At 39.3% G+C, this 26,389-nt stretch overlaps 1 protein-coding gene and 1 long non-coding RNA gene across 6 annotated transcripts in view; one reads left to right on the forward strand and one right to left on the reverse strand.

The window, feature by feature from the left end:
• On the forward strand, nucleotides 1–25,960 carry carm1l (coactivator-associated arginine methyltransferase 1, like; the record flags this gene model as incomplete). 5 transcript variants are annotated; one of them, XM_079862150.1, is made up of 13 exons in its annotated part: nucleotides 1–239; nucleotides 3,091–3,216; nucleotides 7,764–7,870; nucleotides 7,978–8,082; nucleotides 10,810–10,920; nucleotides 13,083–13,260; nucleotides 13,596–13,686; nucleotides 18,228–18,309; nucleotides 18,408–18,493; nucleotides 18,991–19,080; nucleotides 19,224–19,361; nucleotides 20,231–20,320; nucleotides 23,390–25,960. In XM_079862150.1, exons 1-13 carry the CDS (start codon nucleotides 95–97, stop codon nucleotides 23,397–23,399), a joined length of 1,359 nt encoding a protein of 452 aa, XP_079718276.1. In that variant the 5' UTR covers nucleotides 1–94. The 5 variants fall into 5 exon arrangements, with proteins under 5 accessions (XP_079718276.1, XP_079718278.1, XP_079718279.1 ...); XM_079862152.1 differs by having other exon boundaries at nucleotides 7,999–8,082; XM_079862153.1 differs by having other exon boundaries at nucleotides 8,002–8,082.
• LOC307153053 overlaps nucleotides 25,912–26,389 on the reverse strand; it is a 9,227-nt gene continuing 8,749 nt past the window's right edge. Inside the window, exon 3 of the long non-coding RNA XR_013820101.1 lies at nucleotides 25,912–25,966. This is a non-coding gene — a long non-coding RNA (uncharacterized lncRNA). The remainder of the gene's footprint in view (nucleotides 25,967–26,389) is intronic.

Raw genomic sequence — 26,389 nt, forward strand, 5'->3', positions numbered from 1 at the left:
TAGGCCCTCCTCTCATTTGAACCTATTCACAACCTCTCTGTCAAAATGCGTGTGCAAGAAGGACACAAGAGCTTCGCCAGTCCTGGGTTCAGTCATGGGCGATAATCAGTTACAGAGCCGTTTCTCTGTGACTGTGATCTTTCTCAACGAGAGCGACATAAAGCGAGATCAACATCAGGAACTCACGCTTCACGCGCACAGACAGCTGGACGATGACGTCTCTCTCACCATTAACGACGGTAAACAAAACGTCTGTGTTACAGTGTAATTATACATTTAAGTAATGAACTACATAGGGTTAGGATTAGGGTAAGGGTTTGGTTTAGCGTTATCTGCTTGTAATTATGAATAAGGCTGTTATTTCTATAGGAAATACATGTAGCCTAACGTATGTTTCAGAAGCTAAGGAGCCAAAGTCTGATACTGAAGTCAAAAGAGATTTCAGTATAAACTCAAGGAGACTATTTATCATAAAATTCTTCCCAAACCATATCCTGGAGGTATCCACACATTAATAACATATCTTCGACATGTATGTAGGCTACAGAAGAAGTTTTTGTGGTAAGACTTTATTTTACAGTGTCCTTATTCCGCATGTAGTTACTGTAGTAATAACTACAGATTCTGCATAATTACATGCAACTAACCCTAAACCAAAACCTTTACCCATAGTAAGTACACGCTAATTTTTTTATTTTTAATAAGCAGATTCTTAAATGACAATATATGCATAACATATATGGAAAATATCACAACATGCTGTTTTCTTTATTTTTTACATCCATAGACATAAATGAAGAAAAAATTATACAAATAACCAGAACAACACTCTTTATCCCTAACCATCCCAAATAATCCCACAAAAACTAAGGGGGAAAAATGGAAGATGAGGATTGAGGATGATTTTAACTCTCTATTTGCTGAAAAAATATAGAAAAGGAGATCTCATTCGTAATTTTGCGTCACTTTGCTCTTTTCATTTAATTGTAACAATGTTTTTGTTCAAGTATGATGTTATGCCAATTTCCCAGTAGGCCTATCTGCTCCTGTCTGAGAAATATGATGAGTAAAGGAAGTGAAGAACCATATGGAAGCATTTACACAGTAAATAACGTCATACCAAACAATTTCTGGCTCTTTTTGTAGCGTCTTGTTAATTGGCTGAAGGACAAGTGAAGAGTCTTTATTCAGGTGTGCCACACATTTCCCGGGTCTCATTGTGTGGTCCTGTCACTCTGACAGATCGCTGGGATTTACTGTGCACACACACACACACACACACACCATGAGCCGCTCCGGATCGCCTGCACCGGCCGGACTCTGTTTTCTTGGACACGGTACACTGGCCCTGGACGCTTGCGCTTTCTGCCTCCCGACACACAGCATCAGATAGCAGCTTCTCTCTGGATCACATCTCCCTCACAGAGCAGGACACACACATTTCTGATGCCAGCTTCTAGCTGACACATGTGTCTTACTTTCTTCTGCACTGAAGGAGATGTTTAGCAAAATGTATTTCTTTTCTTTAACTAAAGCATGTGGTGAGATCACTGTTAAAGGGATAGTTCACTCAAAAATGAAAATTAGCCCATGATTTTACTTCAGACGAACACAATCAGAGTTATATTACAAAATATCCTGGCTCTTCCCAGCTTTATAATGGGAGTTTTTGAAGCCCAAAAAAGCTCAAAATATCCAAAAAAGAAAAATATCCATATTTATAACTTTATAAACTATATGCCATGTCTAGTTTAGAGTCTAGTTTCAGCGGAAGAGTGACCTCTGCCAGTGATTATAGATTATGAAGTTATAAATATGGATATTTTTCTTACACAAACGCATGGCTTTGCTTCAGAAGGACTTTATTAACCCACAGGAGTTGTATGGATTACTTTTATGATGGATGGATGCACTTTTTTGGCTTCAAAAACTCAGTTCACTTCCATTATGAAGAGCCAGGATATTTTTTAATATAACTCAGATTGTGTTCGTCTGAAAGAAGAATGTCATATACACCTAGGATGGCTTGAGGGTGAGTAAATCATGGGATCATTTTCATTTTTGGGTGAACTATCCCTTTAAGCTTGACAACAAAAATCTTGAAATGAAAATCTTGCTGCAACTTTGACATAAATGATGCCGAACGGAACTGATTCATGCACAATATAACAATTAGGGTTGCAAAGGGGTAGAAAATTTCCGGAAAGTTTCCGGTAAATTTCCATGGGAAGTTAAGCTGGGGAATTTTGGAAAAATTCATTACCACGGCAACCGCTTACCTCTCTGAAAGTAACTGTACACATAAGAGACGGATAGATACATTATTTAAGGTTATTTCTATTCGTTAGAATACTGATATATGAACTTGTTGTCAAGTAAGCCCCGTTGCGAGCATGTCTAAACTTCCAGTGTGCTGCACTGCTCTAGTTGCCACCCCCCCCCGAAAATATCACGTTAATTTTGAAAACGTAATTCCTTTTGTGGATCCTCTTGGTCTTTCTTCATGTTTCTTTGACAAATATCAGTGTCTCAGTATCACACACGCTGCACGTGAGTTAACCACGCCTACTTATTTACATGTCGCGCTATACACGGAATAAAAAAAATCTGTTACGGTTGACATTTTCTTCCGTGGTAACGATATATACCGTCATACCGCCCAGCCCTACTTATGTGGTAAATAAAGTTATGCTAGCTTATTTAGCATCTAACTTATCAGCTTGCTATCTACTAGATGAATACATTTGTATGTGATATTTGCAATTTAAACATTTAATAAATATATTTCCCCATAATATCATCAAAACTTGCTTCACTTTGTTTAGTCCACAGGCTCAAATGTGTGCATTCAATAGTCTTGTGCTTTGGGCTTCTGTACATGTGATGGAGGCATGCACAGTGAAAATTTTTCGAACATCTCCTTTTGTATCCCATGGAAGTCATATGGGAATGACATGAGCGTAACTGATGACAGAATTTTGGGGTGTCCTAACTAATCCTTTAATTTTTTTAATCAGCATTCATATACCTCATTCATATACCTCATTCATATACCTCATTCATATACCCTGTGTATCGTTCTGCTTTCAGATGCTGGGGTTTGTGTTTTCAAGTTCTCGATCACGAGGGAGACGGAGTGCTGTCGGGTGGCCAGCCGCTCATTCCTCGTCACACTGGGCTGTTTCAGCATCCTCATGCGCTTCAACACTCAGTCAGGTCAGTTATCTACTCTTTCATCACTCTTTATCTCAAAGCTGACTTATTTAAGTCAGACGTGTGCCTGATCAGTCTTCCAAAAGTGACAGAAATGTATTGATGTCATGCAACATTAATGCCTTTTAGAAGCCAAATGTTACTTAGGTCATCAAACCTGTTCCAGTCTCGAAGCATGAATTATTCTTTATTGCTCTTCAGTCTTATTTCTTCAATATTTTTCTAGTATTACTAATTCAAGATCAAAGTATGGAATCTTTCGGTCTTGTTCCTCTGAGAAGCATTACGTTTTTCCAGCACATCTGTTGTACATCTGTGTTTAACGGCTCATGGAGGAGATTTGGGATAAATCCGTTGGTAACTGAATCAAGCATGATAGAAATATCACTAAATTGCAAACACTGTGGAGACACTCTCAACATCACATGTTTTATATACAGACTTATAAAGGGGATATGAATGTGTATGTTTGTGAATATATATTAGTGCTGTCAAATTATTAAAAAAAAACCCCTAATTAATCACACCTTTTTCTGTAATTAAGGCGAGACACTACAGGTGAATAGGGTAACATTTTTAACTAGCAGATATCACCATGAAACTTTCCCAGTTGATTACCTACATTAAGATGAGAAAAAAATGTATTACAAGTTTTCTGTAATTTAATGTTTAAATATGCAAATTAGGCTATATCTAATTAAATATGCGCTAATTTGCATATATTTTAAAAAACTAAATCTGAGTATTGGATAAAGCCAGGTTAAAAATTATTTTTTCATTGTGTTCACATATTAGATGGGAAAAAATTACAGAGGGATTTATGGATATGTACTTTTGTTATCCTGTAAATCAGAAAATACTGTCAATAGCCTTAAAAAAATGATTTTCGCCATGTTTTTTGGAATAAAATGTTGTATAAATCAGGCTAGGAATAATATATTTACAAATCCCTCTGTAAATGTCTTCATAATATAACTAGGTACAAGACTGGAGAGTTTGGCGTGTATAGGTGCTACTGAAGTGGAGATTTCAGACTTGGAGAATGAGAGAAAGGTCATTGAGAAAACAGGCTTTAAAGATTTATATCAGCCAATGAGATTGCACATTCAGCCCTTTTACTTTCACGATTGGTTGCTGATAAAAAGGAAATGACCATATTTGGATCCGACAGCATTGTACAGGAGAGAGAGAGCTTTCTAACGGTGTGTGTGATGACAGGGAGCAGACAGCGATGGCGGAGCAGCGTGAGGATGAAGAACGCCAACTTTTGTTGAATTTATGAGAAATCTACAGACGCAAACAGACAAAGTGTAGTAAAATAAAGACCAGACTTTTTTTCACTACAAGTCTGAAAGAAGACATGTTATTGAAGTCAAATATCCCAAAAATCTCAAAATTGACCAGTAAAAAAACAAACAATGTTTTTGCCTGCCGTGTCTCGCCTTAATCGTGATTAATTGCATGTAACATAAAACATTTTATTATATTTTTATATTGCAATAATTTCACATTAAATCTCCAAATTCATGTAGAAACAACCTAAAGATAGTAGCTATATTTTAAATATTTGTTTAATGGCATCTTTTTACTAAGTACTATGATTTTTTACTACCATGATTTTATCAATTTCTGGGAATGAAATGAGTAATTATAACTATTACTAATACCTTACAGTATAATTGAAAGCCACCATCAGCCAATATTTTCACTGGCCCACAGTCATGATTCCTGTCTTGTGTTCCCCTTGTCTTGTGTGGACTTTTCTGTTACTTCCTGTTCTGTGCCATGTTTTGTAGTCCTTTGTAGTTTTTATTGTTGATTAGTTCATGATTGTTCCCAGGTGTGTCTTGTTCGCCAATCTCCCCTTGAGTGTTTATATACCCAAGTGTTTCTCATGTCCTTCTATGGATGTTATGTGTGCGCTTGTCATCAGTTTTGTTTGCCTTCCTTGCCTTGCCCGTGTCTGCATTTATCAGTTTGCCTGGATTTCCTTTTATTACGCTTGTTTGAGTAAATGCTGCATCAGGAATGCTCTCGTTCCTCTGAAACAGCCACCGTTACTCCTGCAGTGCTTTAAGATGTCCAGGAATGGCTCTAACAGTAATATTCAGGTAGAAAATATAAAGACTGAATAAAGTACTGAGATGTAAAATAACTTCGTAAAGTAAATAGATTAGTTCTTGTTAAAGCTACAAAAGTTATTCAGTCAGTGATTTTCTCTTGTTCTCTGATTAACACTAATCACAGCAGCACACAGATCTGACACACATATGAAGCTCTCCCAACTTTTTATCTCATTTAGGAATGTGATTACGAGGATACTCGCCAAGGATGGGAATTTGACATCATTTTGTGTGTTTTTGTGTGTTCAACCGTGAAAGAGAACTGGCGCGCTGTCTGAGAAGCGTCTTTCATGTGTGTCGAATGTGTGTTCATATAGAGCCGCTTCACAGACGCGCGCCAGTATCAATTTGAGTTGTCTTTTGCGTCTCAGCCATAGACTGTATTAAACAATGGACGTAGTGTCGTCTTGCCGTCGCCATCTTGTCTGTGCGTCACTCCCGGATAAACGAAAATGATCACAGACAGCAGACAAACGGCTAGTAGTGACATCAGCAGCAATCCACCTGTCACTCAAGTGGCCACGCCCATAATTATGCACAAATTTAAGGCTTAATATAATTTAAACGGATGAGTTGCAAAAAAATTCACCCCCCTCACAGTTGTCATGAAGGGCAAAATTAGCTATATAGACCAAAAGCACTTTTTGCACTTGGCTGTAAATGTTTTTTTTCTGCTGTAAAGTTGGACATTTTAACATGTGGGTTTATGGGATTGACTCTCTTTTGCATCCAGTCTCTAGCGGCCAGTCGATGAATTGCAGTTTAAGTCACTTCCGTGTTGGATTCACGAGAGAGACCGGAAGGTTGCCGCTTGGTCTTAACGTGCTTAAATGGTTTAAAAGCACTTGAGTGAATGACAGCTTGATTATATAATGTAACACCAAGGAATGGCAGGAAAAAACCTGATGCTGCGTTGATTGCGTTAATATTTTGTATGCGTTGAACAGAAAATAATTACAAAATGAACGTGTTCATTTTGACAGCTCCAATATATGTATGTATTTTAACCTAAAATAAATAAAAAAAGTCCTTGTAATTGAATATAATATCTAGCAAAGATTTGTATAATAACATTTAGCATCCAGAACAAATGTTTCAACCTTTAATCTCTTTAAATGTGACAGTGCCTCTACATACTGTAATATGATATACTATATACTGATGATACACTGATGCTGATAATAACAGTTGACTATAATTTTCATCAAGTTTACTCTTGGTTTTTACATATAAGTACACATTTTTAACATTTTAAGTTAACCCTTAAATGCGTGAATGTTTCGCCAATCATTATTACGTATTCGGGTCTTCAGCGACCCAGATCTATATCTCTACCTGTCGTGAAAATATAAAACTCTCCTGATATAACAATTACAGAAGAATAAAGTAAAGCATATTTTGTTACCCTTTGGAGCTTGGAAGGGTTCAGTTTGAGCAGATGTTTTATACCATCATCACTGTCTTCCTCAGAGCTCATTTCCCCAGTATATTCAACATCTGGCTAATATTCGCAATCCAAAAAATATTCTCAAAACTATCATTTTCAACATCTTCAAAATCAGTATGTTGATCACTGACAGCTTCTTCACCAGATATAACATCAAGTGACAGTGACAGTAATATCTGATTGCATTCAGTCCTGGTAAATCGTTTTTGCTGATAATACTTCCTATTCTTTTGTTTTCTGCCTGCGGTGACTATGAGTGAAACGTCACTTCATCATTGCCACCTTGTGGAATAAAGGTGAATTGCACTTATTCAGGCATCAAAGATTAAATGACTGTTGTGCAGAAAAAATATACTTACAGTATTACCTCTGGCCGTGAAGAACGAACTGACCACGATCTTTTACTTGCTGAAAAGTCTAAACTATCAATCAGATGACAACTGTAGGACTGTAGTAGACTGTGTGAAACAGGTTTTTCAAGTCAAGTCAAGACACATTTATTTATATAGCGCTATTTAGATTGTTGTTAGATTGTTTCAAAGCAGCTTTACAGAGATAACAGGAAAATAATGCAACAAAGTTTGTTTCCAGAAGAAAATAGCGTCACAGTCCAGCTTTAGTGAGTTCAGTGATGGTTCATTTCTGTAGTAAAAAAGTTATTAATTTAGTTAATTTATATAGCCGCTCTGGAGAAACCCGTGATGTCATCGTCCAGCTCAGTTCAGTTCTCATATAATGGTGTCAATGCAGGCAGATCAATATTATTGTTGACTTTGAGTTTATTGTCCCCAACTAAGCAAGCCAAAAAGCCAATGGCAACAAAGGTGAAAAAGGCGTCAGTTTACTTGAAAGTTCTGATCATGTGGATCATTAAGAGTCCTGAGAAATATGATACTGATGTCTCAGGATAATAACTGCCATAGTCCATTACTGCTCGGGTTGTGTTATTACATGACAGTGAAGGAGTGTCTTCTGCTCAGAGTTTCAGGGCTTCCACAGACTGCTGAGCTCGTGGACGGACCTCAGGACAGACCCGTCTGTGTTTCAGCAGAGGACCGATGAGTCCTCTGCACTGCAGTACTTCCAGGTAAAGCCCACAATTACTCCATGCAAACCTCCAACCTTTTTCAGTTGTCTTGTATGTGATCAGTGTACATGATTTACCTCTCTGAGACATGTTCAGTTTTCTCTCAGTTTTATGGCTGTCTGTCCCAGCAGCAGAACATGCTTCAGGATTACCTCAGGACTGCAACGTACCAAAAAGCCATTTTGCTCAATGATGTCGACTTCAAAGATAAAGTATGTGTTCTCAGCTAGTTTCATCAAACACATTATCCTGCTAGTCTTTAAAGGTGTACTCGGTATTTGTTTTGCTTTATGCTTCGTTGGCCAATATGGCAATGTTTTTGGACTTGTGCTGATAGCTGTTACTAGGGGTTGACAATATGACCATTTTATTTCACAGTAATAATATACGTATATTATTTTTTATTAAAAATAAGAACCATTAAGCAAATTACAAACACTAGAAAATAAACAACATATACATTGATTCTAGAGCTACTAAAGGTATTCAGTCAAGAGCAGTGAGCGATTCACTATAATGAGCAGCAGGAATATTAGGCGGCTCCTGCGTTTACGATCACTTAGGGTGTGTTCACACTTGGCAGGTTTGGTTCGATTAAAATGTTTCAAACGGGGCGCGGTTCACGTGAAAAATGTATCATGTGAAAGCCGTCATGTGGACCCAGGAGCCGAACCCGAGAGGTCTGAGTTCGGTTACTCTGAAACTGTGGCGCGATTCACGTGAATGTGAAAGCAACTAGGTAAAGTACCCTGCGTATGCGGAAACCAGGCCAATGCCGGGAACAATCGCGCTCGAACCGAAGCAAACATGCCCAGTGTGAAAGTGCCTTAAAGTGTGAACGCTGCCATCCCAAACCTGAGACATTATTCATTCATCTAGACCCCTGAAGAGATGGGTCTCACAAACTCTAACAAACAACTTCCAAACAAACTCTGCTGTGGTTCGACTGAAATATGAACACAACAAAGGTCCAAAGACATCTAAACGAACCAAAAACAGTACATGATGTCATGTTTTTCTCATTGTAGTCGCAATGTTTATTTCATTTCGTGCAGAAGTTCTGAGTTTGAATGTAAAGGAGGGATTCCTGCCGCTGTTTTGACTCCTAATCTCATTGTATAAGCTCTTCACGAGTTCTCAGCAGGTCAAAATACCATCATATGTAGCTACGCACATACAACAAGCACATTTATCCCAGAACACAGCATTGTTTTGGATGTTTGGTAAGTTCAGTCGCAAAATATACGTCATAAAATCCGTTTTTTGTTTTGTATCTTTAGGTTTGGTGTTAAAAAGCGAACCAGTACTTGCCCCCGGTTTCACAGACAAGGCTTAAGCCTAGTCCCAGACTAAAAATGCATGTTTGAGCTCTCTTAACTGAAAGCAACTTGCACTGAGATATCTTAAAATAATGCCATTGTTTTGTCTCAAGATGCACATCAGTAATGTTTTTTTCTATGGCACATTTATAAAGGCTACTTAAATGTCCTAACTGAACTAAAGCCTAATTGTTGAAAAGGCTCAGTAAGTTAATTCTTATTGGTGGGTTGTGAATTATGGACAGTCGTAACTTAGTCCTGCCCCCAGAGTTTGACAAGTTATGTTTCCATGAAAGCTGTGCAGGGCTCGTGTGTATTCAAGCCGTAGATGAGTGTGCGTAACCACTCTTAATATCACATACTTCTGTACTGCACTGCATTGAGTATGTCAGATGGCTTGAACCTACTATTAAAACAACAGTGATTGGACTTTTGTGCATTCTTACCAATGCCCCGTGATGATCCCAATTAAGTCAGAACCAGTTAATACATTCCAGAATCCTACTTAACACTAATCCTGGCTTAATCTAAGCCCTGTCTGTGAAACCGGGCCTAAGTGTGCCAACCAAGTGAACCGAATTACATGTGTGAACACCATTCAAGTCCATTTAAATTGCGAAAAATAACTAAATAAAGTACTCACAGCTTTCTGTGTCCATGGCCATATGTCAAATCTTTGTCGAAAGACACTTATATAGTTGCTCCGATATTGTCACATCACCCGGCCCTACCTGTTACCAGATTCAGCATCACACAAAAAAGGGTGTTAAACTGATTTCTTCGTAGAAACACATTATTTATAAACCTCATTGTCCTGCTCATAAACCTGCTCCAATGTGCTTCCGACAGCAGTAGATCATTTATATATGGAAATGTTGTCACCGATGTCACGGGTTTGATCCCAACACACATACTGATTAAAAGTAATACAATTAAAGGGAAATTTCACCGCTGGAAAGATGAATGTGTATTTAAATTGGATCATTTATGTAGTAGAAATGTGAAATTATTTTAGAAGTTGGAGCCTTCTAGACTGAGAAAAGCCAGAAAATGTATTTTTTGGCTCATGTGGATGAAAGACAACAACTCCCAGAATGCACTTGCTTCGCTGCCCTACGAGGACACTCCCAAGCCACGCCTACCGGTTACAGAGGGCAGTGTCGGGAGAAGTGATACAGCTAGGCTACTAGTCGACTCGAAACTGAAAAGACGGCGTTTTATGGTGAGATCCCCCTATGGGCGGGTTGAACACATGCGGGACGAGCTCCTCCTACTGGCTGTAGTCTCTCGCCTCTGGAGAAAAAAGCCTCCGATGAGCTAAATGACGATTTTTGCGTCATCTGAGGCTTTTTTCCAGACACACAATACAGAAATCTCTGGTCTCAGGGGGACATGAGGGAGGGAAGCATGGTCATTCGAAAATACTACCGGGTTTCTACTGATACAAAGCTTAATGCTAATCGGTGAAGTATCCCTTTAAAAGAAAATTTACTGAGTGCACCTTTAAGATTTAAAAATGAAAGTCTTATTATAGAGTTATTGTCCTGTGTTGCTAATTCTTAAGCACCAAACAGTTGTCCTCAGATGTGTCCTGATGGTGTGCACTGCATCTGTCTATAGGTGGTTCTCGATGTGGGCTGTGGGACAGGGATATTGTCCTTCTTCGCCGTCCAGGCCGGGGCGAAGAGAGTTTACGCGGTGGAGGCCAGCTCTGTGGCCAAATATGCAGAAGTACACGCAATCTATTTATGATTTACCCTCCACACTCATTTCAGACCCATACGAGTTTCTTCTGGAGAACTAAAGATGCTTTGCATGTTCAAATGTCTAAGAAGTCTGTGTGACGCATGCACTATCTTGCAGGTCTTCTTGAGCCACATGATATCTTTGTGTGAGAGGAACAGGCTGAAATGTGATTCGTGTGCTCAAAATATTTTCTTGCACTGTAGCTCTCATATTTCATTCTGCATATTCAAATGTTGGCTATGAAATGCACAAAACAATGGCATTTGACAACATTAATATGCGACTGGTCTTGATTTGATACACAATGCAAATGAGATTTGAGTGTTTTTCTGAAAGGGAAGTTTTAGGTTTGGCTTGAGTTTGGGCTTTGTTCCTCACAGTTGTAAGCCTTCAGACTTGGATTATAGCACACGGATAATTCTATGATACTTTGTTTAATTAATTTTATTTAATGTCCTTTCTTACAGCATCCATTTCCATAGACTTTATTGTAAGAATTAGCAAAATCATGTGGCTCATCATACAGTAAATCAAGACAAACTTTCATTAGTGGGTGAATTAACCACTTAATCATAACATTGGGAAATCTGATCAATTTTTAATTGGATTGTATTGTGCTTTAGGGTTAAAGGAAATGTCCATAAACTTAACAGGAAAAGTCCTAGCAGAAAATTACCAGTAACTTTCTGTTTGTCTATGGATTTTTTTTTTTTTCTTACAGTGTGGCAATAAAAGCAAATCATATATTTCCACTAGTCAATCTATTACAAAGAGCTTTCAGGGCGTAGTGAGGACATGTATTTCTTGGCCAACTGTTGGATGTGCTAGGAGGATAAATCACTTATCACTATCTATGTTTGTCACGCCCCTTTGGCCTGGAGTTCGGGGCTATGGGCTTTGTGGAAAAATACCCAGGCCGAGCCGACTTTTCTGGCACACTTTCACAGGGCAACACCTTCAGAAGGATCTTTCCTGCGTGTCAGGAATGCATGACATTCTGGCTGCTAAATGACTTGAAGACAGATTTGGCCCGGAAACTTGCATAGTGGGAAAGGACACATGTTTTCATGGATAAACACTGCTTTCTTAACAGACAAGCTTAGTACTAATAGCTCACTTTTCCTCATTTAATGGAAAGGTCTTGTTACTCTTTGTAGACTACAACCATATGTGTTTGTGTTTCTACTGACACATCTGATTTATACAACCAATGATCCAACTATAAAACAGAGCCTTTAACTCTTAATCTCTAAATGGCTTCCGTTGTTTAGAAAAGAGATTACGAATGAATTTTTGTGTTATTTTGCAAGGGTGATAATCAAACCCATGTTTTAACTTTCCTCAATGCTTAAAGTGAAAGGAATTTTCCATTTAAAGTCCATTTTAAGTTTAAAGTCAGCATAAAACGGAAGTTGCAATAGTCTTTTCATCCCTATTGTGCCGTATATCTGAGTGAAACGCTTCCGGAACAAGATCAAATGTGGGCGGGGCTTGATTTTGTCCATGAGGAATTGATTGGATAGTTGTGGTTTGCTATTGGTGGATCTCATGTGATTGACAGGTTATTGCCCCGCCCTCGTCATCAGAGAAGAGATGAGCTGCAAGAGGGAGGAGAAGTTAATTCAAGATTAAGATTAAGATTTGATTAACAAGATTATGAAGAAAAAAAAAAATTATGTGCCCGGATAAATCATTTATAATAAATACTGCAATATTCCATATAAAAAAAGAATTGTCCATTATAATGTCATGGTGACTTTAAAGTCAATATATTTAAAATGTACTAAATTGCAACATCATTACAAATGTGTAATTACAAATATATTTAAATACATGACATTCAAGTTTTAATTACATCAAAGTATATTTTAGTTAAACATTGCAATTAACATTACATAAAAAAAATGAAATGCAAAAACTAATATGTCTTTACGCAAGGACAGCTACTAGCGATCATTTAACAGTCTTGTGGTTATACTTTCAAAATAGTGTGTATTTTAATGTTTATGATTGTGCAAGAAATAGAAGTGATTTCTGCTTGTTTTTACAAACTGAGGAACGAGTCTCGATATTTCCTGTGCTGATTGACAGCATGTGGAAAAGATGCTGATGGAGCTCACTCTGTTTGGTCCTCCTTGTCTCTTCAGATTCTAGTGAAAAGCAATAGCTTGTCTGACAAAATCACGGTTTTGTCAGGAAAGATCGAGGAAGTGTCCTGCCCGGAGAAGGTGGATGTGATCATCTCGGAGCCCATCGGCTACATGCTCCTCAACGAGAGGATGCTGGAGAGCTTTCTGCACGCCAAATACTGGTTAAAACCCAAAGGTCTGTACATCGCAAACAACAAACGCCACTACACGCTAATTCATAAATGTCATGTGTTCAAATGTGATGGGTTATTGAAGATCAAGTACTTGTCAATGCTATATTGTGTTTTTCTGTTGGTGTCATTGGACTCAAAGTCAACATGAGAGTCTCAGGACATGTCTAGATGACAAACCAAAAATGTCACAAGATGCACTTGCTAGCAGCAAATGTAAACCACAAAGAGTAATGGCTATTTTTATTAATTGGGAATTGACTGAATAGGGAAAAGTAAAGTTTCAGAGGTGTAGTTTTCCTCTTTGGCTGAGCTTTACTCTTCTTCTTTGACTGTCCAGGAATGATGTTCCCTACGCAGAGTGACATTCACCTGGCTCCTTTCACTGACGAACAGCTGTACATGGAGCATCATGCCCGCACCAACTTCTGGTAATGCCCTCTTCTGCTTTCTGTACAATCTACCTGCTAAAACCTGCATTTGGGACATCATCTGGGACATAGGAAATGTGTTTTTGAAGGGCTTTTTCTTCCCTGTGCATTGGTTGAAGAGAACTACCAGTCTCATAATGCAGTAGATCACAGAGAAAATTAAAATCCGGTCATCATTTAGTGCGTGTAGTGGTTGGATTAAAACGAACTCTGGTGCGATTGCTCTGTTGGTGCGGATCATTTTAATAAGTGTGAACGCTGCCATCTGAATAACCGGACCGGGACGCTGAAAAGGCGGGTCTCGCTCCACTTCCAAACTAACTTCAGTGCGGTTCAACTGAAATATGAACTCAACACGGTCCAAAGGCATCTAAACGAACCAAAAACGGGGCGTGATGCATTTACATGTTGTTCGGCAAGTTCTGTCTCAAAATATATACGTCATAAAAGCTGACCAATCAGGGCCGTGAACATATTCCAGTGCCTTTAAGTTCGGTGTTAATGCCAATGTGAACGCTAAGCGGACAACTAAATGTTATTTTTTTCCAGACCAAACGAACCAAGAGAACTGAACTACAGGTGTGAACACACCCTGGGTTGCTTTCACACTAGCACCTTTGGTGCTCACCCGGGTTTGATTGATGTCAGAGTTCGGTTCGTTTGGATGATGTGAACGCACCCGTGAACTGTACCCGAGTCCACATAACGGTACGGTACTACGTTTCATGTGAACTCCAGTACGGTTCGCTGCTGATATAAATGCAATCGTACTAAATCACAGAAGCGAACCGCTATTGATGACGTATGATTGGATAAAACTGTATTTGAGTGCGTCTCACTCACTTTACAGACAAGCGTGACTGACGCACTGCAAGCAGAGAGAAGTTCTCATTTCTGCTCGCCTTCAGCACAAATCGGCAAAACGTTACGTGCTGATGCTTTGAAAAGAAAACCAAAGTAAAAGTGTGGTGGGCAACACGATGCATTTTGCCACCTTCTCCTGCATCGTTATTACCAAACATCAGGGGTAAACAGCTACTGTTTTGGTGAGGCAAACGCACCATGGTTTGGACACAAATAATATAATGACAACACAATCCACCGGTTTGGGCATTTGAACCAAGTATGAAATCACCCTTAGGCCGTGTGTCCACCAAAGCGGCTGGCTTATTTTTTCAATTGTTTTCAATAGGAGCGCCTCGTTTTTAAAAAGCCATGAGCGTTTTTTCCACGCTGAAGCGCTGAGCGTTCGCCGTTTTTTACAGGTCGGCGAGATTTGAAGAATATTCAACTTTGGGTAAAACGCAGCGCTCATCACTGTCACTTTTTACCCAACCGTCCAATCACACTGGAGGAGGGGCGGGACTAATACCACACCGACCAATCGCCACATTCTGCTTGTACAGCATCAACAGAAACAACAACAAGCGTAATAATGGAACAAACTCATTTAAAACAAGAGCCAGAGAAAATACATTACATTTGTATCGACATTTTAATACAGAATCAACACAGAAACAAAATATGTGTGAAATGAGATACTTACTAGTAACACTTTCACGATATTACGTATCATAACAAGCAAAGTGTCTCAACTGAAAAAAAACAACGTTGCCAAAACGCTCTGAAGCGCCCATAGCTAGGTGCTGGCTAAAAACATTTTGGTGGACACACGGCCTTACTCACCCTCATGACATTACAAACCTGTATAACTTCATGTCTTCTGTACAACACAATGAGAAATTCTGAAGACTGCTCTTCACTGTTTCCCATGCAAATACAATGAACGGGGACTATGAAAAAGCCACTTATGTTATAAGTGGTTTATACGGCTAATGCACTATATTCCACGTCATCTGAGGCCATATTATTGCTCTGTTTGAGAAACCAAAATGTAATGTTTTATTCACTTCATGGGTCCGTCGGTGAGTTGAGAACCGGGCCAGCCAGATCCGTTTCAGTGGTAAACCTTAACATAACACGTGCAAGGAGACCAGAAAGAGATTATTTACACAAAGTAGCTCCACCCACGATATCTGTAAATCAGAAGGCAAATTAGCATGATTATAGTTATTTGTAGTATTTCACAATATCACTGTATTTCCGATCAAATATATGCAGTCTTAAGAGACTTCTTTCAGAAAAGAAGTCAAATTGGCTCAAGTAGGATTGGTTTAGGGCTCAAATGTTGATAACGTTCATCCACCTAAAAAAGCACTACCTCAAACATATGATAAACATAATGATTTTGACTTTACAGCTCCAAAGTTAACAGTTCTGAGTAATTCATTCATATTTGAAAGTGTTTTAACAAAAGTACGTACTTCACTTTTTGCATTCAATCCCTCCTTCAATCCCTGTTTTGCTCCATTGCGCATGTACTGTATTACTGTAAACATTTGATGATGGAACATTATTTTCTGTGGACGGACATTATTACACAAATGGTGTTGAGAAAACTTAGCTTGTATAGAATCTATAACGTTTCTTTAATAGTGTACATGAGCAAACCACTCTCAACCCTACATGCATACACTGCATGTTTACAGCCTCATCCATGATGGTTTATTTTGCATTGGCCCACAGGGGGTTGAGGTTTGCTAGCATGGAAAGACCGCCCACACAGCTCTTGCATCGTGCCGTGACCGAACCGAAGCCAGCAGCTTCCCGGCGCTGTAAAACGCTGTGGTTCAGTCCAACCCTGACTCATGTTTCATCTCTTCTCTTCTCTCTGCCTGTGCTATTAAACCAGACTGACTGTGTGGAGTTTCATGCGTGTGGCGTGACCATACTTCACAACCACTGAAGTAGTGGCATACTTCAGACAATGAAATCATTGTTTCACACTGGAGATTTTATAGATAATATAATATAACCAGGTGTCATGTCAAATTTAACACCTAATATTTGTTTTGTAAGAGCAGAAATTTGGCTCGTGCTTTGCAGTGGGTACGTGCTGAAATGTTCAGGCCTTTAAAGGGGTCATGAACTGCATTGTTCTATTATTTTAAAATGTTTCCTGTGGTGCACTTTTAATGTTAGTATGATTTTTACATCTAAAATTGTCATAATTTAGAAATAATCTGATTTGAACGCTCTGTTTGAAGGGGCGTGTCTCTGTGAGACTTCAGTGTACACGCCCACTGCTGTGATTGGCTAACATGCATATTAAACATTAAAATTTTATAAAATATTAAAATTGCATATTAAATAGCTAGTATTACATGTGGAACCCTCTCGAAAACTTTAAGCACGTTTTTACTCTGGCTGCACTCGATTAAAGATTTTTCAATTCAACTAGTCGTTCATTAAAGCCATTAGTCGACTAATCGTGCATTTATATTAATAAGCCATAAATCATAATAATGCGCCTTTAATTGCCTATATAAAAAACGTATAGCGTAATCAGCGCACAAATTCAAACATAAAGCTTGCCACAGCGCACCGGAAAACGTAATGATTATGAATGTGTTGTGAAAAAGAAGAAGAATGCGACTGTCTAAAAATGTAATCATTTATTGGTAATGTGGTAAATTGTGTTTTCGGCTGTAGAGATTAAGTCGACGATGCTGACTCATCATCTCCGCAGTAGTGGACGCGCCTATATGCACGTTTCATACGGATTTCACATAGTCTGAGAATATTTATGTTCATTCAAATGTAAAAATGTCAAGCTTTCTATAGATATATTTCTCATGTCTGTGAGGCAAGTATAGGCTACGCTTAGTTCCGGTTCATTTATGTGATGCGCTCAAGTTCAAGACAGAATCAACAGAAAGCGCCATTATTTTACAAAATCACTACAAAAATAAAAGTAGACCCTTTACAGTTTGCACTATTATCTGTATGACGAAAAATGAGAGAGAATTTTAAGTTAAATGCAAGTGATGCACTGCCGCCTGTATATGCGCCTAATAATAACGCATAATTGTCTAGGTTGGCATTAGAACGAGCATTTTGATTTTTTTTTTTTCTGCAACTAAACGACTAATACAATTTTGGTCAACCAAGCCTCTTCTAGTCGACTAACGGTTAACTAATCATGAAAAGGGTTGATTATAGCATTATATTTAGATCGTCGCATGAATGCAGTGATCTCATCATTACAACTCGATTTCTGCACTCTCACGAATGCTTTTACCATAGCTAACAGAGCAAACCATGGTGCAAATATGATGTGAATACAGGAAGAGATTCATTGTGCAGTGTAGACAGCATCATTAATTATAACAGGAGTTTTGGCCAGAGTCCAGAACTCAGTCACTGATAAACTGGCGCTGTTTGATTGACAGCTCCAGCGATTGTAAAGGGAGCTTTCTATATATAATTTAATCAGTTTAAATAACTCATTATTTTCATCCTACTAAAAGAACAAAATGAAGTTGGCTATTTAGTCACTGGTTTGATTTACTGACACAAACAGCGATAAATGATTTTGAGATCTGACTGTACATGAATCATTACATGTCAGACATGTCTGTTCACTGGTGATGTTGGTTAGACACGTACACATAATCAACTGTAATTTGATTTTAACTCAGGAATCAGAGGGGTTTCTATGGCGTGAACTTGAGCGGCCTTCATTCTTCTGCGTTGGATGAGTTCTTCAGACAGCCAATAGTTGTGAGTCCATGTTTGTCACATATATCCAGATGTCAAGCTTTCATGAATCTGGATCTCAGATTACTTCATAATGTTGTCATTATGTCTGTGCATTTCAGGACACATTTGATGTGCAGATTCTCATGGCCAGGTCTGTGAAATACACAATCAACTTTCTGGAGGCAAAAGAGGAAGATTTACATCGGTAAAATTGAAAGCATGCTCACATTTTACTTAACAGGTTTTAATTTGAAGTCAGTGTGCGTCACTGTAAATTTTTTTGTATTGTCAGGGCAATGTGCCAATGACAAGTGCAGCCTTTCATGTCAACAGATAAAAGTGCCAAAATGCCACCTCTGTTTGGCAAATGTTCTAGCAAATATGCTTTTTCTGGAGAGTGGTGGTTGATTTCACGAGTTAGACAAACTTATGTCGTGATTGTCACTAAACTGGTCTTGTATGCTTAGAGAATTCAATCAGAAAAGTCAATACAAGGATACAGCTTTTGCCATTTGACATCTTTACCATCACATTTAGATGTATGCGTTACTGGAGAACAGTTAGGTGTCTTGCAGTCATTTTACACCAAATTTAGAGACAATCTGTTAAAAAACATGGATGCATTTGAAAAAAGTATGTTTCAGAAAATGTTATGAAAACCTAGAGCATTGTCTCAATATTTGTAGCTTATGTAATTTACAGGTTGGAAATCCCATTTGTCTTCAAACTGCTGCAGTCAGGGCTCATTCATGGACTTGCTTTTTGGTTCGATGTGGCCTTTGTTGGTTCAAGGTGAGAATCTAAAATACATTTACATTTAGTCATTTAGCAGACGCTTTTGTCCAAAGCGACTTAATATTTAGGACTAAATCAATTAAAATAGGATGACATGCTTGAAAGTTTTAATAATTGTGTTATTTTCTCCTTCTGTACAGAATGACAGTATGGCTGTCCACTGCTCCTAATGAACCTTTGACTCACTGGTATCAGGTGCGCTGTCTTCTGCAAACCCCCCTGTTTGCCAAAATGGGACAGACATTATCTGGACAAGTTCAACTAATAGCCAACAGGAGGTACTACTAACTTCGTTATATGACTAGAGCCCCTTTCACACAGAGATTCCGGAAAATACATGGATAATGTGTCCCGGGATCGTTTGTGTTCATTCACACTACCAGTGATTTTCCGGAATCTGTGAGTGCGTTCACACACATCCCGTAAAGATCCCGTAAAGACACGTGACGTCAGGATGTGATGTGTAATGTACGCATTGAAAACATGTACACTAACGCATCGCGTACCGTTCCCCAAAGCTGGCGCACGATCTCAGCTCCAGCACGGATAGTAGGGAGCTCCTGGTCTCGGCTTCATTCCAGTTTGCAGACATTTTTTCGTTCTTTCTTTGTTGATGACGAACACAAACTTTCTTCTAAGAGCAACAGAGTCACACGATGGCACATGTGTCATCACTACGACACACCCCTTACGGCATTGGTCCTGGCTTTAGTTCACACAGGGCGCGTTCCGGGACTGATCCCGGCAATGTTACTAGGTCCCCATCCCGGCATCCATCCCGGGACGTGTTTGCGTTCACACCGAAGGCACTCTTGCAATTGAACGGCAATTTCCCGGGATCAGCGCGCTGTGTGAAAGGGGCTTGGGGAGCATAACATTTCTGGGTCTGGAACATGGAAGCAAAATAGCAAAATATATAATAGAATTGGGGATGGGAATTATACAGGGGGGAAATGTTAAATCACAAATGTTTTATATTTCAGCATCTTCAAAGTAATCCCCCCTTTTTATATTTGTTTACATACTAATTTGATGTTAATGTCTAAACCTTTAGAGACAGGAATGTCCACAACTTGACTATATACAGATTGGTGGTGTATAACTTTGCAACAACATTTTTTCTAACTGCAAACGTCTTCTTTTATAGACAAAGCTATGACATTCACATCACTGCTGTGGTCGATCAGTCTGGATTTAAATCTGGGAACACACTGGATTTGAAAAATCCTTTTTTCCGGTAAGCACTACAGAAATCAGCAAAAGAAAAGTTAAGTCTTAGTCATCCCAATGAAACAGAATTTGGACGCTGCTGGTGTGTATTTCCGCTATCTGCAATGATTTGAGGGGGACCTGCAGAAGTCAACAGTAAAGCGTAGTAAACACACAAGACGAGGCATGTGATAAGCTTTCTAATTCTGCTAAGAATTGTTTAGAAATCTTGGGCCCCTTTTACATCTGGCATTAACATCCTGATAGTGTTACTTTATGGTGCATTTGAAATAATCCAAACACAAAAAAAAACATCAAACAATAATTCCTAATAATTTCTACATATAAATCAGCAGCTGAGTTTGTCTTGAGTCCTCTGTTAGTGACCTTATAGTCCCTTAAAGAACCAACCAACACTAGTCAGTGGAGCAATCAACCCTTCACCAAACATCTGCAGTTAGTAAACCAAGCTGAGGGTTTTAGCGTTAAGCAGCAGAATCTCTAGCCTGGCAAACCAGACCTACATCAAGATGTTGGGTCTGGCAACTCACCATAGACACGGCTCAATCCGAGGGGCGGGATAAACGGCTGTCTTTCAGATTCCCTCGGCATGCAATAGGGCAGCGCTTCAACCAACCAGAGCGTTTTCCCAACAGCGGAGCTAACGTTAGTTGATAGATTCAACTTTTGAATCTGGCCGGCAAAACTACGAACACATCTTCCTTTTTTAAGAATGACTTAAGTGCCGTACTTTGCTCTTTTCTCAAAGAAAAACTTAACTCCAAGTCCTCCAGAGTCGCGGCCAAAGCCGATTCGAAAGACTGTTCTCCAGAAGCAGCCGCCATCCTTTGTTTTCAAGTAACGTTAGCAGGGAACCGTCGCAACTCTGTCGTCATCATGTTAAGCCCGCCCCGCCTACTCTATACACAATGTGATTGGCCTGACCCAATTTAGGTTTTTCCAGCACGAAAGTCAACGGAGAGTTGCTAGACTACCCTGGCTGCAAAATACATTTTTCTGCCGCTAGGGTGTGTCTAGATTTCTAGGCTACAGAATCTCAGCAGTGAGGGTAAATCTGGCTCCAAATTAACTTGTGCAGAAAACGTCTTGGTTACTTATGTAACTCTTGAACCCTGTGTAGAGAACGAGACATTGTGTCAGTAGCTGATGCTATGGGGAACACCTCAGGCGTTACGATTATATATATATATACACTCACCTAAAGGATTATTAGGAACACCATACTAATACTGTGTTTGACCCCCTTTCGCCTTCAGAACTGCCTTAATTCTACGTGGCATTGATTCAACAAGGTGCTGAAAGCATTCTTTAGAAATGTTGGCCCATATTGATAGGATAGCATCTTGCAGTTGATGGAGATTTGTGGGATGCACATCCAGGGCACGAAGCTCCCGTTCCACCACATCCCAAAGATGCTCTATTGGGTTGAGATCTGGTGACTGTGGGGGCCATTTTAGTACAGTGAACTCATTGTCATGTTCAAGAACCCAATTTGAAATGATTTGAGCTTTGTGACATGGTGCATTATCCTGCTGGAAGTAGCCATCAGAGGATGGGTACATGGTGGTCATAAAGGGATGGACATGGTCAGAAACAATGCTCAGGTAGGCCGTGGCATTTAAACGATGCCCAGTTGGCACTAAGGGGCCTAAAGTGTGCCAAGAAAACATCCCCCACACCATTACACCACCACCACCAGCCTGCACAGTGGTAACAAGGCATGATGGATCCATGTTCTCATTCTGTTTACGCCAAATTCTGACTCTACCATCTGAATGTCATCTGAAAAACAGAAATCGAGACTCATCAGACCAGGCAACATTTTTCCAGTCTTCAACTGTCCAATTTCGTGCAAATTGTAGCCTCTTTTTCCTATTTGTAGTGGAGATGAGTGGTACCTGGTGGGGTCTTCTGCTGTTGTAGCCCATCCGCCTCAAGGTTGTGCGTGTTGTGGCTTCACAAATGCTTTGCTGCATACCTCAGTTGTAACGAGTGGTTATTTCAGTCAAAGTTGCTCTTCTATCAGCTTGAATCAGTCGGCCCATTCTCCTCTGACCTCTAGCATCAACAAGGCATTTTCGCCCACAGGACTGCCGCATACTGGATGTTTTTCCCTTTTCACACCATTCTTTGTAAACCCTAGAAATGGTTGTGCGTGAAAATCCCAGTAACTGAGCAGATTGTGAAATACTCAGACCGGCCCGTCTGGCACCAACAGCCATGCCACGCTCAAAATTGCTTAAATCACCTTTCTTTCCCATTCTGACATTCAGTTTGGAGTTCAGGAGATTGTCTTGACCAGGACCACACCCCTAAATGCATTGAAGTAACTGCCATGTGATTGGTTGATTAGATAATTGCATTAATGAGAAATTGAACAGGTGTTCCTAATAATCCTTTAGGTGAGTGTATCACTAGCAGGCTGCGTATCTTTCTGAAGGTAGACTCAGCAGGCATGCTGGATTATGGCAGCGCTACACAGCGTCTTGTTCCCTACTCAAGTTATTCTAATAAAACAGAATTCAATAGAACAACACTTACATTGTACAGAAGAACCTGTTCCTCAGAATGGGTCAAAGCTCATTGCTTCTGCTTTACACACCCGTCACTGCTACTCACACGCTCACCAATACACGACTCTTCCAGGAGCAAAACTGTACGATGAGAACTGCACTTAACAGCAAAGTCTATAGTTACTAACAGTCTGTAGTAATGTTTACTGGATTTATGTTCCTAGAAGAACGTAGTCTTCAAAACTGATCTGAAATTTGAGTCTAGATCACTATTGTTGAGTTGCACACTGATAAAAATGAGATTACATAAACAGAATTACATTGACAGACATTTGAAGATTTTATTGATTTCTATGATGACATTATATGAACATTTTTATGACAACCTGATATTTGCAGCTTTCCCATGATCATTGTAATTCTGCTAATTAAGATGATGCCTTTATGAATTATGTGCAGTGTTATTATTTTATTTAATAACTACAATTTGGGCTTGTATTTCAGATGAAACGCCAGGTGTATTGAATATTTAAGTAAGTGTGATCTGTGTCTGTCTTTTACAGTTACGCCTGAATCATCACTCTCAAGACTGCAGGTCGATCACTCAACATTGCAGAAATAACAAAGAAACAACGAGATTACTGCCCAGATTAAAGTCCTCAGATCTGAACCTGTGAACCCTTTTGAAAAATCCAGCGTCAGGAATGATGTGGAGCGGCTACACCAGCTCAGCGTTGCTTGAGGACGGCATGAATATGCAGGTTCACCAGCGCTGACCAGCATAAACCAGTCTGGACCGACATTCATGCTGGATTTTTCAGCAGGGAAGGTTCTGTGTGCATGTGATATCATGATATGTGATATATGTTAATAAAAACAAGGTGACTGATCGAAATTGCTTTATTTTCACAGCTATCATCTTTAATTAATTGGTTTTACATTAAAAGGATAGTTCACCCAAAATGTAGGCTTTTATTCACATATAATCATTGATCAACACACAGATATGGTCATCAAAATCTCAACCGTGATTGCTTGAAGCGCAAGAACAAATCGTCTTGGTTCTTCCGGAAGCTCGAGCGTACTTGACACATGAGAAGAAAAGGTTCTTGAAGAAAAGTCATTGGTTCTTGAGTGTCAAGTCATGTTTGAGCTCTTGTTTATCATGTTTGATGAACTTCATGAATGTCCGTTAATCCTGACATCTATTGCTTGTGTAAACGCAAGTCAATCTCAATCACAGAAAAGTGTGAATTAAGTCGGTTTAAAACATTTTCAATTGAAAGACTGAAATGAAATAAAATGGCTTCGGAGAAAATGACAAGAATATGCAGAGTTTTCGCTACATCGCTGATCAAACACACTTGAAAAAAATCTAACCGAAGTCTTCAGAATATCTGAAGATTACATGCAGGTGTTTTTTACTTGCGACCCATGGCTCAAAAATAACTAAAACCAGAACGCAGTAAATGCACAGGTGAAGTCTGCAGTCCAGTCTCTAGCTTCTGAAAACCAAAAACCTGCTGTTGGTTCTTTCGTTCCTCACTCGTCTTGTAATATAGATGTCTGTGAGTCCCTGTTAAATCTTGCTTGACACTAGAGCGATGGATTCATTCATTCTAGAGTCAGTGTTGCTGTTTTCCTCTGGATCCTTCGAAGGACATGGACTTCAAAGGCCACGAATGTCGGACCGAATGTCGGACCAATGGGACGGTCTAGCCTACGGAGAACTGATTCTTGTGGCCTTGCAACTGTGACCGCTGCCGTAACATTGTACTGGACTTGTTTGAAGATTACATTAAACTGTCTGAAAACAAAACAGGGTTCACAAACTGTCCATTTCTGTATGTAATAAAGAGTATAAACTAGAGTTGTCAAAAGTACTGACTAACGTAATTTGAAATTTTAAAAATGTGACAGTACCAGCTCTTCCCTCTAGCACTTTGAGCGCTGTTGAGCGAATTCTCGAACACCTCTGATTGGCCATTGCGTTCACGCGCTCAACATGTCTGTGATTGGCTACAATGATCAACGCTTCAAAAACATGTTGTCATTGTTGATCATTGTAGGCAATCAATCACAGACATGTACACTATATTGCCAAAATAATTGGGACACCCCTTCAAAGGTGCTCCAATCACTTCCATGGCCAGTCGTATGAAATCAAGCCAATCGGCATGCAGACGCTTCTACACACATCTGTGAAAGAACGGGTCGCTCTCAGGAGCTCAGTGAGTTCAAGCCTGGTGCAAGCCTTACATCACCAAGTGTCTTTCACACAGAGGGGTTCAAGTTTACTACTAGTGGTCACTAAATACATTTTCTTTACTACAGAGAAAGTCTGTTAAAGGCAGTTTAGTTCATATTCATGGCGTCTCAAAATAGCACAGTTGAGCACACTTGTTCACAAGATCATCTGAAGTCCTAAAGAAGAATTTTTAGTATATTAAGTACAAAATTAGTGTGTGAAAATAGAGCACTTTAAGCACATTATGTGAGTACTTTTTCACCTGGGTCCCCTTCACGTTTTCAATATGTTATGGTAGAATATGAGAGATTTGTAATATGAAACGCATATAACCAGAAATGTTGACAATATTTTATTGCTGGTATATTAACTTTAAAAAATAAAAATAATAATAACGTAAAAAAATATATATATATTGAATGAACACTGTTGGAACAAATACTTTGATGCAAGTCTTCTTGTGTGTGAGGGAGAAAGCACACGGTTCAGCTGACACAAGACTGCGAGGGAAATAAGCTTACACCCCTCACACACTCCGCTGCCGCCCGCTACTCTCGCCCAGTGTTCAGTGTCCAGCCCACAGACATCTGCTTCATACACTAGTTTGTGAATTTGGGGGTTTAAGGCTCTTCCTCCTGAGCGAGTGCCCTGTCTGTCCCTGAACGCTGGACTGGCTCGCCTCACACTGTGTGTGTGTGTGTGTGTGTGTGTGCTGTCTCCTCGGCCATAGCATCTTCTCCTTCCTCTGGGGTCAGGGCTTCCCCAATACCACATTACTGTCAGTGACTCTATCTTCTAGGAAGAGGTGGAGGAAGCCTGTGACCGGACTCCTTCCTGCTCTCCTTTCTGTAGGTGTCTCTACGAGACTTCCACCCTTGTCTGCACTCATCCGCTAGTGAAAAGACAATAGAAAACTTTAGTCAATATGTGACTGTATATTTAAGCCTAATGACAATTATCATTATTTTCTCCAGCTAAGCAATTTTGTTGACAATAGTGGGACCAGGTATAGTACATTTTTGTTTTTCCTTGTAGAAAAAAGAAAAAAAGAGGCAGAAGTGACTAGGGTTGAGAATCAACAATCGATTTCAATTCTGGAGTGGATTACTTGCACTGTAAAACCCAACAAGTTAAGCTAACTCATTTCATTTGAGGAAACCGATTGCCTCAATTCAATTAAGTTTATAAAAACAATAGTTATGAGTACTCTGAACTTATTTCAGTTGAGTTTACTAAAAGTAGATATACATTGCAGTCAAGAAATTAAGTGATTAATTAAGTGATTATTGAGCATTAGTGATTAACACCTGCTGTT

This window comes from Squalius cephalus (assembly GCF_949319135.1).
Source record: "Squalius cephalus genome assembly, chromosome: 24".
NCBI lineage: Eukaryota > Metazoa > Chordata > Actinopteri > Cypriniformes > Leuciscidae > Squalius > Squalius cephalus.